At 38.0% G+C, this 17,246-nt stretch overlaps 1 protein-coding gene across 3 annotated transcripts in view; it reads left to right on the top strand.

Moving 5' to 3' along the window:
• Positions 1-17,246, top strand: part of CDH13 (cadherin 13) — a 500,702-nt gene that overhangs the window by 395,408 nt on the left and 88,048 nt on the right. For all 3 annotated transcript variants that reach the window (XM_054840727.1, XM_054840728.1, XM_054840726.1), the window contains one exon: positions 7,426-7,566. In XM_054840727.1, the coding sequence (XP_054696702.1) occupies positions 7,426-7,566 (141 nt within the window). The remainder of the gene's footprint in view (positions 1-7,425; positions 7,567-17,246) is intronic.

Below are 17,246 nucleotides of genomic sequence, written 5' to 3'. Positions count from 1 at the left end.
TCCAACCTGGGCAGGCTTCATGGCCAAGTTATGTTTGTGTGTAGCAACTCCAGAAGAAGCTTGCAGCTGCCTTAGCCTCCAAACCCACCTCCCTCTGAATTACACGCTTCCTCTCCTAACGGGTATGTCTGTGACCGCAGGAAGGGTATGAAACTCCAGCGAGCTTTGAGGCAGCGAGTTGGACTACCATAGAACACGGAGCTTGGAGGAACTCGCATCTAGCAAGCATGATTATACGTGTTCTTTAAACTCAGGACAATCTTCGGAAGGGCGTAGCAGTAACAACAGTCTTAGTGACATGTTAACACAAAGGGAATGTTTGTATCTGTCAGGACCTATAGTGCACATAGAGTATAATGTAGTTGTCTTTATTCAGACCTAGTACTGGGGAGCAGACACTCACTATAGCTATTGTCTGCTGATGACAAACGGTTTAGGTGAGATGAGTTGTGGTAGTTGTATTACTGACATCTGCGAGTATGTAATAATAATAGAGTGATTAAATTGTATAAAATCAGCAGAGAAGTTACATAATAATTGATGCTTTCACATTGGAATGAAAGGTTTCTGCAGTACTGTTTAATTATGAGGAACAACTGGGTTTTTTTCTCCTGGAAAAAAAATGAAATTACATACATTGTTCCAGAAGGAAAGCTGAAACATAGCTTATGGTTTAAAAAAAAAAAAAAAAAAAAAAAAAAAAAAGGATGATTTAATGACATTTGACAGCAAGTATTTTCCTTGGGACATTGTGATTCTTATTCTCCATTGCTATTCAAAATTATTATAGTACTTTATATTTCTAGCACAGCAGACGTGGAAAATGTTTCTTTTCCAAAACCATGAGCATCTAGTGAGTAGCTGTTGCAGATCAACATGCCACTCTGTTCCAAACAAATTATGCTCAGGGAAATATCTTTGGCTGGTAAAAATCAGTGTAGGGGTACAACTTCAATGGTGTTATATCTTTTATGCTAATTAAGGATTTTGTTTAGAATACTGAATATTTGCTCTCTTCCCAGGGCTTATTTTTGGTCGTAGCCTAACAAACGATGATAATTTAAATGGAAATATCTCAGTTAAACAGTTTCAATCACTGTTCTTTCCTAGAAATTGGTGATCTCTACCTAAGGAGAAAATCCTTATTAATAACAGTCTCCATGTAAGTGAAGTTAATATCTGCACAAATACTGTGGTGCTTGTATATGAGAGATGCAGATGTTTGCACAGTGAGTGAGTGAGCAGTAAACAAACAGGTTTTTCTCTGCCGATTTCTAACATTTCTCAAAGGAAAGCTTGTCACCCCATCATGGTTGGCAGCCTTCTCCAAAATTGTACAAATTCAATGGCAGCACTAAACCCTAATTTGCATATCAAACCTGATAATTTTACACAAAATATAGGAAACATGCACATACAGTTCCTGTATTTCCATGTAAAATACAACAAACATAGCCATGTATATCAGCCCTATAGTTATGTCAGCATTATGAAGAATTAAAGTCTTGATCCTATACATCCTATGTATTAAATAGTTACAGATTTCCTCTTGATGGGAAACAAATATCTCTGGCCAGGAAACCTATTTGTATCAAGTACTTTGGAGAATTTCTTTCCTTTTTTAACAGCAACTGCTGAAGGAGAAAATTTAGTCCTCCTTTTGCTTCCAGATATACCTATGAACTATATGTCCTCTGTGGGTAGTAAATAGATATTGATTTTCTTCATTATAGAAGTACATTATTACAGTGATTAAACTGTAGACCTTCCTTTATGATATAAAAAATTGGAAATTGGTGAGCTAAAGAGTATTTATGTTACAAAATTATTTGCGTTTTTGTATTCATCAAACTGTAATTCAAGCTCTGAATGCAAAGCCTCTGTGTACATTGCCCTTTTTATGCAGCAGCAATTGGCATTTAAAATAAATGCTGATATTATAATTATAAAAGCATTATGTCTCTTAGAGCTGTTAATAGTCACATTGCTTCATTATTTTATTCTGCATTTGTCAAAATCCTGACAGCATACTCAGGAACAATGTTAGATTCAATGTTGATATTGTTACTCAACAAGAACATTGATTATGTCTTAATAAGACATATTCAGTACATACTATATGCAATTACAATCTTAAATGAACACAAGTATTTATTTAGCATGAACTGAAATTATTTAAATCCTCAGAATTTTTCTTTCTGGTTAGCATTATATTATAAAGGCATTAGTAACAACTATGATATGGTAGCACACTACTGATACAGTATTATGCATGAATACATAGTTTATAAACAGATTTATAAATAGAAGTGTTGAGGCCTTGTTGCATTGTTATAGAAAATACTAATATCCACAAATTAGTGAAAAACCTCTCTATTGGTAATAAGTATTAAGATGGCCTGCAAGGATACTTAAAACCCTTACAAGAGTTTTGAACATTCTGTACGGTGTTTGCTTCCCAAACAGTGTTTCTTTTGATCTTAGCAACTGAGTACTTTATGTGAATTTAGAAATTTCTATTCTCCCCAGTTTTTTTAGACTAAGCACTGAAGCACCAAATGAAGGCTTGGGTGCTGTGATACTAAGCGTGCCCTTGTCTGGCCATGCAATTCTTACAAGGACTAGCGAGCACGGGATGAAACCCTAGCTAAAGACACTTCACAGGGGACACCCAGCCAGGAGGAAACACTGAAGAGATGGTTTCTGGAGTCCTGTTGCTTTCCAGACTTTGGTGCCTATCTGCAGCCTTTAGCTGGGTGCTGATGGGACACAGGGATTCACAGCCTGAAATCCTTAGCAGGATCCTAAAATAGAAACTACAAAATATGCTGAGTTAGGTAGCAGGCTGGTGATGCGAATAAGTACAAAAGGGAAAAATGGTATTTGCCAAAATGATTCTTTTTTCAACCACCCTACATATAGTTTAAATACTGGTAGTAAAAACAATGTTGTGAAGATCGACCAGACAAGCGATAGCCCATACCAAGACTTGGACTGTTACTGCTGGTGGTGTGAAATGCTAGCCATGGCTTGCTTCCCTTAAGTCACTGACAGTTTTTTGTTGTCTCTGTAGGAAATATTAAAAGAATAAAACCTAGCAGACAACCATCATTATCTGCTTTCATTCAGCACAACCTAAAAGTAATCACTTGGTTTGTTCCACCTGTATCTGCACTGAACTGTATTTCCTTCTGTTGTGATTAGATCCTGCTGGCTTTGTCAGGACTCTGAAATCTGAAAAAGTGCCTTTCTGGCCTCTTGTTGCTTACTGGTGCTGAACCAGTTATGTCAAGGCGGCAGGGGAGTGAAATCTGATAGAATGTTAACACTGGTGAGAATGGCAGTGGGTGGACCTTCAAAGAAAAACACTCAAGCCACAGCTTACCTCCTTGGCAAACCGACGATTTGCTAATGTCACCCCTGCAATGGCTAAATGACTAGAGTGAAAGTTTATGGAGACAGGAATGGTTTTCCTGCTGTAATTATACAAACCCTCTCAACAGTGTTACACTCCACAAAGTCACAATTGATAAATAATAAGCCACACATGTTCATTTCTTAAAATCATCTATTATACTTTTTAGCTGTAGATCCACTTTGCTGAGAGTTGTTGCATATTTATAGTACTAACTTCTCGCTATACAAATGGTATTAATTGGATTTTTTCAAGAGTGTGCTTCAGGGGCTAGGTCACTGCTTTGAGAAGCAGGGGCCTGGGTTTAGTGACAGGCAATGTCATGGTGGGACAACAGTCTGAGCGACTGTGGGGTCCCAAAATGCTACCAATAGTGGGTGCTGCATTTATCCCTAACCTGCACAGTGTAGCAGGGATGGAGAAGGTAAAGGAAGGCTGCTTTCCCCCTCCACTGCCCCCCTCCAGGAGCACTCATTTCTCACAAGATGGGAACAACTGCAGGGAGAGACAGCACGGGGGTAAAAGGCCTGAGCCCTGTGAAGAGGGAAAAGACAAGGAGTTGCTGTGACAGCTTGCACTGCAGCCCGGCCCTGCGGGATGCCCCCAGCACAGGCCCTGGCCCTCCGCAGCGCCATCAGCTGAGGAACAGGGTTGGGAAGGTCACAGGAACCCATGCTCTGTCCACAGATCCCCACTCCCATGTCGCAGGATTTACCAGTAGTGTGATAAATCAGAGATCCAAATAATTGCTACTAGTGCCTGAATTACCTGGGCTACAAGTATGAGAAATGCTAAAAAGTCCTTTACATGCAATCTCCTGGTGTAAAGAGAGCATCTGATAGGAACATGCCTCTGCTCTCAGGTTTTGGTCTGGTAGGAGTTGCTTTCTCTAACAAAGCAAATATTTGGTGACAGAACTAGATGTAGAAAGTGTTACATAGCAGGAAGGTGTGACGTATTCATAATGATATGAAATACTACTCAAAATTCAATGTTTTTCACATTCCATTGCGAGCTTAAACATTGGACTCCTGTCACAGAAATTTCTGCTGTGGTAGACACGATTTGTAGCACAAATGGGCTTGCTTTCAGTAGAAAATGGGACAGTTTTCAAAGGAAAAAAGGCCAATTTGTGAGTAAAAATGGGCCTCTTTCTGAGCAAAGAGGCTTATAAACATGAAATGATAAATGGCTTTGCAAGTTTTCCATACAATAATAACAACTTCCTAATCAAAATAATGAAAAAGATGAATCTGAGGGAGGGGAGAGAAGCTCCATTCGGGTCTCAATACATTGAAAATATTTTAGAAAATAAATATATGAAGACTGTAAATTTTGTTCCACTCTGTAATCTGACATTGTGTTGGAGACATGTCAATAATATTTCTTTGTGTATATTTATATAATGTTATAAATCAAAAACCTGTTCTGGGTTTGCTAGCTTCTGAGATTAATTTCATGCAATAATGTTGTAAGAGTTAAGGAAATACATTTCTTAGGATCCTCTAAGTGGCAGTGGCATCTGATTTTCTAGTAGTCCATACATTTTTAGAACTAAATATATCTTCTGGATTAACTCACTGATTTTACATGCAAATATATTGCTTCATAATAGCTGATATGATGAACAACTGATATGGTTGCTTCTCTCATGGCCTAAAAATGCTTCAGGATATAAGTACTAAGGAAGTGGGATATCCTTCTTACACATGTTCCAAGAAAGGTGTTGCGATGTACCCAGGAAAATGCACGATGCACTTTTTAGTGAATGCTTTCAAATCACTTAGCTACGGAGAAGATTATGTGGCCCGAGAGGTTGCTTTGCTAAGCTAGAGATGAGAAATAAGTTTTTTAAAATTTTAAATGGCAAGATAGTGGCTGGAGGTGAATGGATTAGGAGCAGCCCTGTGGAGAAGGACATGGGGCTTTTGGTGGATGAAAAAGCGGACATGACCTGGCAATGTGCACTTGCAGCCCAGAAAGCCAACCGTGTCCTGGGCTGCTTCAAAAGAAGTGTGACCAGCAGGTTGAGGGAGGGGATTCTGCCTCTCTACTCCGCTCTCATGAGACCCCACATGGAGTACTGCATCTAGCTCTGGGGTCCCCAGTAGAAGAAAGACATTGAGCTGTTGGAGCGAGTCCAGAGGAGGCCACGAAGATGATCAGAGGGCTGGAGCACCTCTCCTATGAAGACAGGCAAAGAAAGTTGGGGTGGTTCAGCCTGGAGAAGAGAAGGCTTCAGGGAGACCCTATTGCAGCCTTTCAACACTTAAAGGGGGCTTATAAGAAAGATGGGGACAGTTTTTAATAGGGCCTGTAGTGATAGGACAAAGGGGTAATGGTTTTGAACTAAAAGAGAGTAGATCCAGACTAGATAGAAGGAAGAAACTTTATGATGAGGGTGGTGAAACACAGGAACAGGTTGCCTATAGAGGCGGTAGATGCCCCACCCTTGAAACATTCAAGGTCAGGTTGGATGGGGCTCTGAGCAACCTGGTCTAGTTGAAAAAGTCCCTGCTCATTGCAGGAGGTTTGGACTAGGTGACCTTTAAAGGTCCCCGCCAACCCAAATTATTCTATGATTCTATCTTCTCTGCTATGGGATAAGCCCTACTTCAGCTTCCTTGATTCTGCTTTATAAGGCAGTGTACGGGTGGTAGACAGAGATTACTGGGTTGCTATACAGAGTTTCATACCAGTTGTCTCCTTGCATGTTAATTCTCTGGAAAAGTGTTAGATGAAGGACGTAGGATGAGGGATGTCAAATATATGTAGCCTTGGTTCTTGTAAACACAGTTGGCTGATAGAGCTAGTCTGAGGTTAAAAAAGCCCTCTAGCAGTGGTGCCCTAGACACCTTTTCAGGCATCATAATGTCACTTTGCCCCTAAGATCTAGACTTAGTTTTCAAAGAAGGTTTGAAAAAACATTCCTGAGCACACATGATATTCTTACCATATAGTTTTAAAGGTGACTGCAGCACTTTCCCATCTGTGCCCTCCATTGATGATGCAGCACATACGGTCTTTGGGCAGATGGTTCCATATGAGGCAGCCATACAAATCGGGAAAATACTCATTTTAATTAGGTGTCCAGTATTGTCTCCAGTGAAATCCATCTCAAAATTCTCTACGAGTTCCATGGGAGCAGGTTCTGATGCTGATAATAGCTCCCTTTGATGGGATGTATTACTACCCCGTTGTCCAGCTTTCAAACATATGTGTTTTCAAGCCTGATGCAAGAGAGGTGAATTAGAAATGCTGTAACATTCCCATTGCAGAGCGGTGGCCACAATTTTTTTTCCTTGTTATGGTTGTCTTTTGGGGGAGAGAAATTAAGGGTGGCTTTTGCTATGGACCTGTGCTGTCTGGTTCTACAATAGGTAGGCAGTTAGATAAGTAACCATGACATAGGAATTGGATATTATAGATGTAAATTGTTAATGTTACTATACACATTTGCTTGTACAATAACTGGCAGCCGTTGCCCATTTTAGAAACCACTTTCTTGTTTCTTACAGTGAAGCAAACCTAGATTACCATTCTAAATGCTAATACACAGAATGAATGTGATTTAATAAAGTGAATTTATATGTAGATTATGACATTAGTATTTAATTATGTACCCATCATATCTCTGATGAAGCAAGCCGCTAAATATTGGTGCACTGAAGTGAGAGCTTACTCTTAAAGAGCAGGTATATTTTAATTTCTTTCCTCTTTCCTAATCTCCTTAAATAACAGGATAGATTATGTACTGTTTACCAATATTCACCTCTATTCCTTCATACTGTATCCCAAATAAGGTTTCCATTATAGCAGCTGAAGCTGATAGAAACATGTGTTTCTCTTTTGGTAAAACACTATGATAACAGATCTGGTTTTATGCTGTTTTATCAGGCCAAATGAAGATTTAGATATTTTTATTTATTATTTTAATGCGAATTAAAAGTAGTATGTCATCTGTGGTGTTCTGGGGTTTTTTAATCTTTCATTTTCTGTTATTTTTTCAGACTATGGAAACCCCGAAATACGAGCTAGTTATAGAAGCTAAAGATATGGGTGGCCTTGATGTGGGACTAACCGGCACAGCAACTGCCACTATTCTTATTGACGACAAAAATGACCATCCACCAGAATTTACCAAGAAGGAGGTAAGAGTTTACCATCTGTGTCCTACAAAATGGTGCATGAAATTGTAATTAGCTTGTTTCTAAATACAAAAACGTTCCTTAATGGAAGGAAATACTTTGACATCTTTTTAGCTTAATGTGACAGACTTTCCTGGAGCTGCTCTTTTCTTCTTTTACATTAACAAATTTGTATACATCATTTAAAAAAAGAATGCAACCACAAGGTGTAAATTTGTGTCAAGAGATATCATTCAGATTTTGGCTAGCAGGATGAAAACCGGTGAAATAAGTTTGCTAGTGGTAACTTTCTCCTTTTGCTCCTATAGGGGAAAATAGAGAATTCCCTCTTGCTGAGCTTAAGGCTTTTGATGGTCAGGAACATGGATAAAAGCAACGTGGTTTGTCCTTGCTTCAGTACTTTACCTGTGAGACAGCTAGTGTTGAGAGTTCTGTAATGAAAGCTCTAGTCCTAAAAGCTTTAAATTTAACTTACAGGTGGAATTTGCAAGGAAAGTTTTTTTTTCCCTGCAAGCTGAATTCCACTGAAGAATGCTGAAAAGTTGGGAAGAAACCCAACCCAAACAAAAAGATATCCACTGCCTGCAGGAGACTGTAATAGTGCTACAGCAAAATTTCTGGTTTCAGGCAAAGCATCTACCAAACTTTCTGCCCTTCCTACACTGCTCCCTTCCCTCCTTTTTTTTGACTATGGTATCTGGAGATAATTAGTGTGTGTCTAAATTTTTACCTAATAACAGCTTGTTTGGATTTTGCTGTAAAAGTTTCCTGAGGCTCTGCAAATTTTCTTCCCAAAAGATGAGAAGTAAGCATGAGGGATGCTGATTTTAAAGGTAAAACTAAAAGGAAAGCCTATTTCTGTAAAAGTCTTGGTTTTCTCCTTAAGGTATCTTTTACTTTTTAAATTATTTTTTTCTGGCCTAATTTTAGTGGTTTGACAACAGATTATTTTGAAACAAATTACTGCAATTTTACTTGAATAATTATTTCTTTTATAAATGCAAACTGGATAACTAGATTAAAAAAGGATGGAGAAAGTTTGGGGTTTTTTAAAAAGGGAGAAGAAATAAGAAACAATGACAATTTTGCCAACAGGAATAGTGTTTTTCACTAATCAGCGGCAATAGCTATAATTACCTAAGTAAAATGCTTTGGCAAGAGCATTTCAGTCACTTAGTACCAAGTGGCTTTGATCAAACTATTAATTCCTTTAGAATTACCCTTTAGATCAGGCTTTTAATGGTCTGAAAGATGTTTCCTGACAATCAGTAGTTAAAATATATTTAAAACATTGTGTTTTTTTACCCTCTGGAACATAACAATGTAAAAGGACAATGCTGTGTATTTAGAAATAGGAAGTATTGTATTAATCAATACTGATAGCAATTCATGTTATGGAGTCCTACCTTCTTGAATTTCCAAACTTTGAGATTTCTTCTTTTGAAGAAATCTTTCTATAATTGTATGTTCTGTTTAACTTAATAGTTTGGTAATTTGGGCAAGCATGTTAAAAAACTTGGGTGCCTGCTTAGCCCCAAATGTACTGTTAGACATTGTCTATTTCTGTGGAAATTCAGAAATGTTTATAAATTCAGTTCAGTTAGTGATAGTAAAAGGTACTCTGTACTCTTGAAAGTCTGATGGTTTCAGTATAGAAATAAAATAGCAGGTGTGAAGAGTCAGCATTACGTAGCTTTCTTTGAAAAGTCCCGTCTTATACATTCTTCTTGCACTTTATATGACAATTTTCTCAGAGACATCTTTTTTTTTTTAAATACATTGTGACATGGTTTTGAACCTCTCAATATTTAGAGATGTTAATGACCTCAGAAATCTTCCCCCTGCCTTGCTAAGTGATATTCCATGAATAAGGCAGGAAAAATCAGTCTTTAGACATACGGTGTCAGGCCCTTTTAGAAACATATGCTCTATTTAAAATAAGTAGTGTAAGGGGAGGGAGAGTGTCTATTAATAGAGCTAATGCCACTTTATTTGGCTTACTGCTTAAAGTACTTAGTTATTGTATTTTAATACTAATCACATACCACATGCTGCAATACTCTTGATTTGAAGAAGACTTGAAAGAAAGAGACTTACTTTACAAGATAACTTTTGAAGTAGAAAGCTCACATTCAGTAAATCTGACGATTTGATTTCAGAGTGCATCTTCTTTTATTTACTTTGAGACTGGCTGCTTATGATTGGGTTCTTATGGTATTGATATGTTTTCCCAGCTATCTTCCTTCTCTTTAGAGATACTTTCTCTCAATGCCTTTTTCCCTTTTGTAAAACAAATGCATATTTACTGGCCTGTGTTTTTCTGTGATAGTATATTTTCTACCTAAAATAGCTCTGCCTTTATTTGTCATATGGTGTTGATGTAGCTTGATTAAGCCAAGTTTTGAGTGTGTTCTCTTCATCTGTAAACACGGGGGCCAAATTCATTCCTGATCTGACACAGTTAAAGATAATGAAGTTATAAGAACTGGTTTTGTTCAAAATTCTGGACACTGTATACATACAACACCGGGTACCCCGGACTGTGCGCTAAATGGTGTTTTGTAGAATGTAGAATGCATTGTTATATATATCTTGATAAAGATATATATTATTTCAATAACATTAATGCCAAGACAGAAGTTTAGAGATTTTTTTCATAGCTTTCTCCAAAGTTGAAAATTTCTATATATTTCTATTTCCGAGAAGACTTATATGTGTTAACAGGTATTTCTTTGAGTCCTCAGTGCAAGGCAATCTCGGTCAGGCATGAGCATGTCTCTGTCCATTGAAGATGAGTTTTATCTTTTGACACTTGACCAATCTCCTCTTCTTTTTTTTTCTCCAGAAACAAGTTTATGTATCTACCCCTAAGCAATGACATAGTTCTGTGTACTCCTGTTTACCGTATTTATTCTTTGGAGGTCAGGTCCTTGCACACCTATTCAAAATGCTCATTATCAAGCTTTATTTGATATTTCAGAAAGGTCAAAATGGTCCTGTTGTTGTACACAGTTTTGTAGTAGCCTACTGGATTTATGTAGATCTTGCTGGAAGAGGGGGTATTTGTCTAGTGAATCTGTTCTTCCATCTGCTATTTTTTTTCTCCTGCATACCACACCCATGCCATTCTGATGCAGCTGTGGCCTTCGTGCTTGGGGAAGAATTCATTGATGGTGTATCAGGGCATAATCGCAAAAGAAGCTGAGCAAACCTGGCTGTGATCCAATAAAGCACTTCCATTAACTTCAGCGAAATAGTTTAAGCTCTTGAGGTTATGTGTCAGGTACTTTGATGGGTTAATGTATGAGACACTGTTTTGTGCAATTCAGCCCAGTTAATTATTTTGTTGCTGCCCCATCACTCTACACACCTCCAAAATATCTGCCTTGTTCTATTTCACATACCCTTCCTGTTCATAATGGGCTCTGAGCAGTGCAAAAATCCATTCAGACTTGCAAACAGTACTGTGTTCCCTCCAGGGGTTTAAATAATTTCATCTCTAATGCTTAAAAGAGCAATGTTTTAAAAGCTTCTCCAAAAATCCCAGGTGAGGTAACAAGGTCTACCTTTTAAAAGGTCACAATGACCGGGATATTGTGCCAGATTTAAATTATAGAGAATGAAAACAGAGATACTGGTGAAGTTAGTGGCCTCTTTTTCAGGAAGTTTTTAAAATTTACAACCCTATTTATGTAATATGAAAGAGTTTTTAAATTAATTTTGTGAATTATTACTGAATACAACGTGTATTTTGTATCACAAAGAGCAATTTGGCATTTCCTTTCCAGCAAGTTAAGAGCTTAGGCTCAACTTTTGTTCAGCAGCAAAGGATTACTTATGTGAAAGTAAGAAACGAAGCAAAGCAAGGAGCAGGAATAGATCATTCTGGAAAATCTGATACCTGGTTTGCGTACTGCAGGATATTCAAATTTTGTGGGAATTAGTTAGAGTGAATGCTAATGGTGCTGAGTTTTTCTATCTAGCACATTAAGAAAAATGAGAATTATTTTCTTGTGTCAATTTAACAATTAGGGACAGACCACTTCAGTGTTGCATGCCTGCAAAACAGTGATTTTAGTCTACAATTAATGTGACTGTGGTTGAAGTGTGATGAAAAACTGGCAATGTAGCATCTGCTGGAAGCCACAAGCTGGCAAATACTTCTCTTGTGTCTATTCCTGGAGGCATGGTTCTGCCTGGATCTTCCCTAAGACCCAGTGGAGGAAAAAACATTGTTTCGACATGACAACAATATGGATTTCACCCTTTCCTGTCTATTCTTCCTGCTCCAAAAAAATAGTACAACAAATCCTACTTCTGGTCTTATACCATCACTGAATGCAGAGTATATGCTCAAAAATGGGATTCCACTGAGTATATTTGCCTCCCTCTTCTGGCTTCTGTCCTGATTTTTTAAAGTATCGGTTCCCAAGGAAGAAGTTTCCATTGCTGCTCTTTAATAATACTTTATTTTTCCTTAATATCGGATGTATTGTCTTTCCTTAGTAAATACTATTAGGCGCTTGAGAGAAGAATGCAGTGATGTGGCTTAAGGGGATGATTTTTCTACAGTCCACCTAATTCTCACATCTGTCCTTCACCACAGATTTGGGACAGCAGCACATCCCTAGTCATACATGGAAAAGTAGTGGGACTTGTTAGAGTGCTGTCACTTGCTCATAAGAAAGAGAGACTTCATTTGGTCAGGGAACAGTCTCATTCTTGAGACAATTTCTCTTTCTGCCCCTTCCATCCTCACCTTCAACTTCATCCATTTCTGGGATAAAGTAATGTAAAATAGAATGAATTCTGTCATGTCAGCAGAGTAAGATTTGGGAAAATATTTTTCGTAGTTTAGACTTTAGGAATATGTGATCTCAGAAGTGAATTTTCCAGTTAAATAAAGTAGCTTGCCCCCTGTGAGCAGAATAAAATCTGTGTACTTTGACAAAATATCACCATACTGAAATTTGAGGTATAGTAGTGCTGTGAGTCTTAAGTGAGAATTACGATTTGCTCACATTTTGAATACCTACTGATAAATGGTTTATAAAAGAGTAATAAATGACTAATGTGTGCTTTAATAAATGATTCATCAATTCCTATAGAGACCTGTAAGTGAATAGGTTGCTTGTCACCATGATTTATGATGACTTGCAGCACTGTCTTCTGATTCAGTTGTGCTACCCACTGGGGTAAAACAGCCCCTGGAGTACAATATGTATCTCCGTCTGCTCACGGTTCAAAGAGGATATGAGACTTTTAGAGCACCATCTGGAGAGATTTATTTTTCAGCTCAGGCTGTTGAGAAACACTCTTGTAGCTTTGAGAGTCCCTGTCTTGATTCTTGGTATTGGCTAAATCATATTGAGGACCAAATACTGAGCTAAAAGCACTTTTAAGGTTCCTCCTGGCTCTCTTTTCCATACTTCTTTTGCAAAAATTTCTCTTTTAGACATGATACTGTTATTTTCCATGCTAGACACCTTACCGACACAGACCAGATCTGCCCATTCAATTTGCACATTTAAAACCAACAATAAATGTCACCTCCCATTCTTCTGTGATCTGAAAGTCAACCCTTGTCCTTATTATCTTGTCTTACAGGGAAAATGTTGCCCTTTGGGAGTCCTAATTAATCTTATTCCTTTCTCTGTGTGTCTTGCCAGTGAGCTGGACCCTACCTGTGGGCACTAACAATTCTGTTAATGGTAGATGAGTCCCCCGCAACTCCCTCCTCTAGACCCTTACATCTGCTTTGGAGAAATCACTAGTGAGGACCATAGTTGTGTGCAAAACTGAGCAAAAGAGTGCTGTCCTTTGACTAACACACAGTTCAGGAGCATGGCCAGGGTACCAGCCCTCTTTCACTTTTCTGTTGGGAGGGAAGTCAGTGTGTAAACCAGACTGAGCAGAGGCAAAAGACCAGCAGGAGCTGCCAGCATGGCTCAGCAAGGTGGTGAGAACAAGCTGAGTTGGCTTTTTCCCATTCCACGTACCACTCTCTCACGCTGGATGTTGGAAGGCCAGACGACCGAGCTGAGGTACTTGGGCAGCAATAAGCAGATCTGAACAGATGAGAAGAAGCCATTGCCGGGTTAATAGTTAAGAAATAGAGCTGTACTATGGCCTAAAGGTTTTGGGAACCAGTCTTGAATTCTAGCAGCCTGTTCAAACTGGAGCAAACTGTCTCCAGTACTGCTTTATTATGAGAAATAGTTTTATGGAATGGATAAAACCATTTTAGCAAAATCACATGAACAAAATGCATATTGGAATTTCCATTTGGCTCCCATTTTTTGACAGTGAGACAATGTACATGCAGAGAAAGCAGAATTCATACAGAAACTCAGCAGAGCAGGACAAAGCCTCTACAGCTGTTAGTAAACTTTGGCTTAAAGAGCAGCTTCAGGATGGCTAGGGTTCATCAGAGATGAGCTCTTTGGCCATCCTTGTTTTTTGTAGAGCTGTAAATACAGCTAGCAAGGCTTCTGAAGCATATCTTACCCTTCAGAAAGCCCCTACACTAGATAAATATTTGCACTGACCTTTTCACTCAGCTTTACTTCCACTTCATACTCCTGTAGCAGCTCACTAACACGCTTGACATATCTGAAGCTCCAGGTGCCCAAAAGCCTTCTTGAAAACAAATGAAAGACATTACCTGGTATATTTTTCACATACAAAAGGCATAATTCAAAGATAAGTTCTCTGGTCATGGAAAATAGAGCAAACAGGATCAAGGCAGGATTGCTATTCCTGTGTCATACTTGTAAAATATCTGTCTCACCTGTTTTTAAAACGTCCAGAGATTGAAAATCAAAAGGCTCCTCAGTCTGTTCATGACCAAATGTTAACAATGAAAATTTCTGCATAGCCTGATCTGAATTTCCTTTGCTAGAACTTAAAATCATTGCATCTTCTGTTATCCTTAGAGATATGGAGGACAGATTATGCCCTTAATATCTTTTTTATTCTTGTATAATCAAGACCATGCATGAAGAAGACAACTTTGCAACTCAGGATAATTGTCTGTTTCCTAAAATAAATAGGTAACTCTTGTGTTAAACCTGTGATACTCAAGATTTTTTCCAGAAATATTAACCTAGCAGTTTTGGTGAAAACGGAAGAGATCAAGTTGTTCCATAACTGACTCGTGTTCTTTCATGTTTAAGCTGAGGCAAAGATGTAGACGTATATGTGTTTCTACTAGAGTCCATTTGCAAAGTATCTATTAATTTAGTTTAGAGAGTATCTATTAGTGAAATGAAAAGCTGTTTATTAAATCCATGTGAAAGGAAACAAGCATCTCAATAGTGATAAATATTTTGTTTTCTAAATGAAGACTGCAAGCATTCTGTTCTCACTGCAAAAATAACACATTGTTTGAAATTTTTAGTAAGGTTCTGTTAACTGTACCATTTCTTCGTGGTTAATAATTGGTCACTAATCTCAGTTGTGTTAAAGTCAGAGTTTTCTTAGATGTCATGAGCTGCAGAACAGATTTTCAGTCACATAAGCAGTTTAGGAACCTAAGTATTTAAATAATGTAGGCATTTAGACCTCTTTTATTCCCCCCCCCCCCCCAAAAAAAAAGGTCAAAGATAAAAAAGAAGAGCTTATTTGACTTAAAAAAATAGGTGTAAAGACATCAAATTCCCAATGGAGTTTAAAAAGCTGGTTTTAGGAGTATAGATTGCTTTGACTCTCAGTGCAATTAGGATCCCAAATACCTGTCTATCTTCTAAACCTAACCACTTTCAAACAACTTGGAAAAATGCCTGCGATCACGAAGGATGTTTGTTAATATGTCTGAGTTGTGTTGCGGTGGTACCAAACTAAGGACATCTGGAAGACTTATTTAAACAATCTGGCTTTCTGGATAATGAAATTACCTTTTTGTTATTTTTTTTCCTTCTTCAATATTGTGTGTCAGTTCTCATCAGAATTAGCTGGTTTCAGGTTTCTCATGTGACGAGAAATGCTCAGCACCATTCAGGATTGAATTACCAATGACCTTAAAAACAAATATTCTGCTGTAGCATTACAAGTAAGAATAGAATAATGTTAGAGAGAGAAAGAAAAACAAATACGCTCATTCTGTGCATTGACCGAAATAGAGGACTCTTCAGCAAAAAACAAGGTTTGGAAGACCAGTGTTTCCTGTACTCATCCAGATTCATACTGTGTGCATGATAATTTGTATTCATGTGGCTTTCAGCAAGCTATCTGCATAACCAGTGTAAGCATTTTGTTCAAGAACTTTTGCAAAATATGTTTAACACTGAGTCCATCCACTTATCACATAATTAGAGCTGGATACACTGCATAGCAGTAGGCAGCAGACTTCTACATTTATCTTTGCTTGTGAGGGGTGAGTTCATTGCTTTGTTTCTCTCCACCAAGGTCATGAAATACATGAAGTTGTCTATTTAATCTCCAGATAAACACATTTCAGTGGTACATAAAACAACAGAGTGCCTGCTTTATAATCTGAAAGCAACTGAGAAACACTTGTATAAGTACAGGAAAGGTTCTATGAATAAAAATGATCGTTCAAACAGTGTGAAATTGGGGAGGAACACAAAGGCACTTCTCCAGATCTGATTTTTTTCCCAGCATTCTTGCTGTCCAGCTCACATAGTAAACTTGTATTTTTGCCTGTCCTTCTCTCTTTTCTCATTTTCTGTGTTCCTTTCCTGCCCTTTGTTTAGTTTCCTTGATTTGTTATGATCAGCTGATCTGAGCACTCCTGATGCAAACTTCTGTGTGAGTCCTTGCCTTTTGTAACCCTTTGGTTATGCTTGGAAGGTCAGGAGCAACTCAGTGGTAATAACAGCAATTCTCACTACAGCTGGTAAATTCTCACCACAAAACCATTCCAATGCTGACTATCCTCTGAAGACTTCTTCCATCTGCTTCTGCTAACAGCAAATATCCAAACACTGCGAGCAACAAAAAAGCCATAAACCCACAATTTATTGCTCTCTTCTACAAGAAGTGAAGGTTAATATGCTTCCTCAATGTGGTCTGTGAAGTGTGAACTTTACCATAGATATTAAGGGCTGAATTACAAAGCAAACAGTAGCAGTAAGAGTTTTGACTACATCTAGCACAAATACGTTTGCGTAAGTAACTGGATAGTAGAAATTAAAAAGGAAGAAAGGCTCAAACAAAGGCTCTTGAGAGAAGCACAAGCCAAACATAGATAATGTAATGTCTCCAGACCAAGTCTTGGACCACTTATTCAGGGAAGCTATATAAACGTAATTATTAGCAGTCATTGCTAGGAATGGCTATGTGATTTTCCAATTAAATTTTTTGTCTCCAGCTGGAATTTTGCAGTTGCCTTCAAATCACATTAGGACTGCTTTCTAGAGATCTCAATTTTATTGTAAATTTCAAAGTTGGAGTCTTTTGGCTGAGAATTTTTTTTTTCCTCTGAATGTGCTGCTGAGCATTCCATGGAAATTTCCTTTAATTTCACTCTTCTCCAAGAGTGGTTTATAGCATGTTGTATCTCATTAACTGTCCAAGGAGTTCCACCTTCAACATTGCACGCACGTGACACCCAGACTTCAAAGAAAATTCACACAATTATTTTCAGTTCAAGATCTGAAAGAATGCATCAGTCTATTTTCTCAAATTAACTTTTGGGTTCTGTATTGGGAGACCTCATTTGA

This window comes from Grus americana, chromosome 13 (assembly GCF_028858705.1).
Source record: "Grus americana isolate bGruAme1 chromosome 13, bGruAme1.mat, whole genome shotgun sequence".
Lineage (NCBI taxonomy): Eukaryota > Metazoa > Chordata > Aves > Gruiformes > Gruidae > Grus > Grus americana.
The sequence above is the reverse complement of the archived record's forward strand: the minus strand, read 5'-3'. Positions and strand labels throughout refer to the sequence as shown.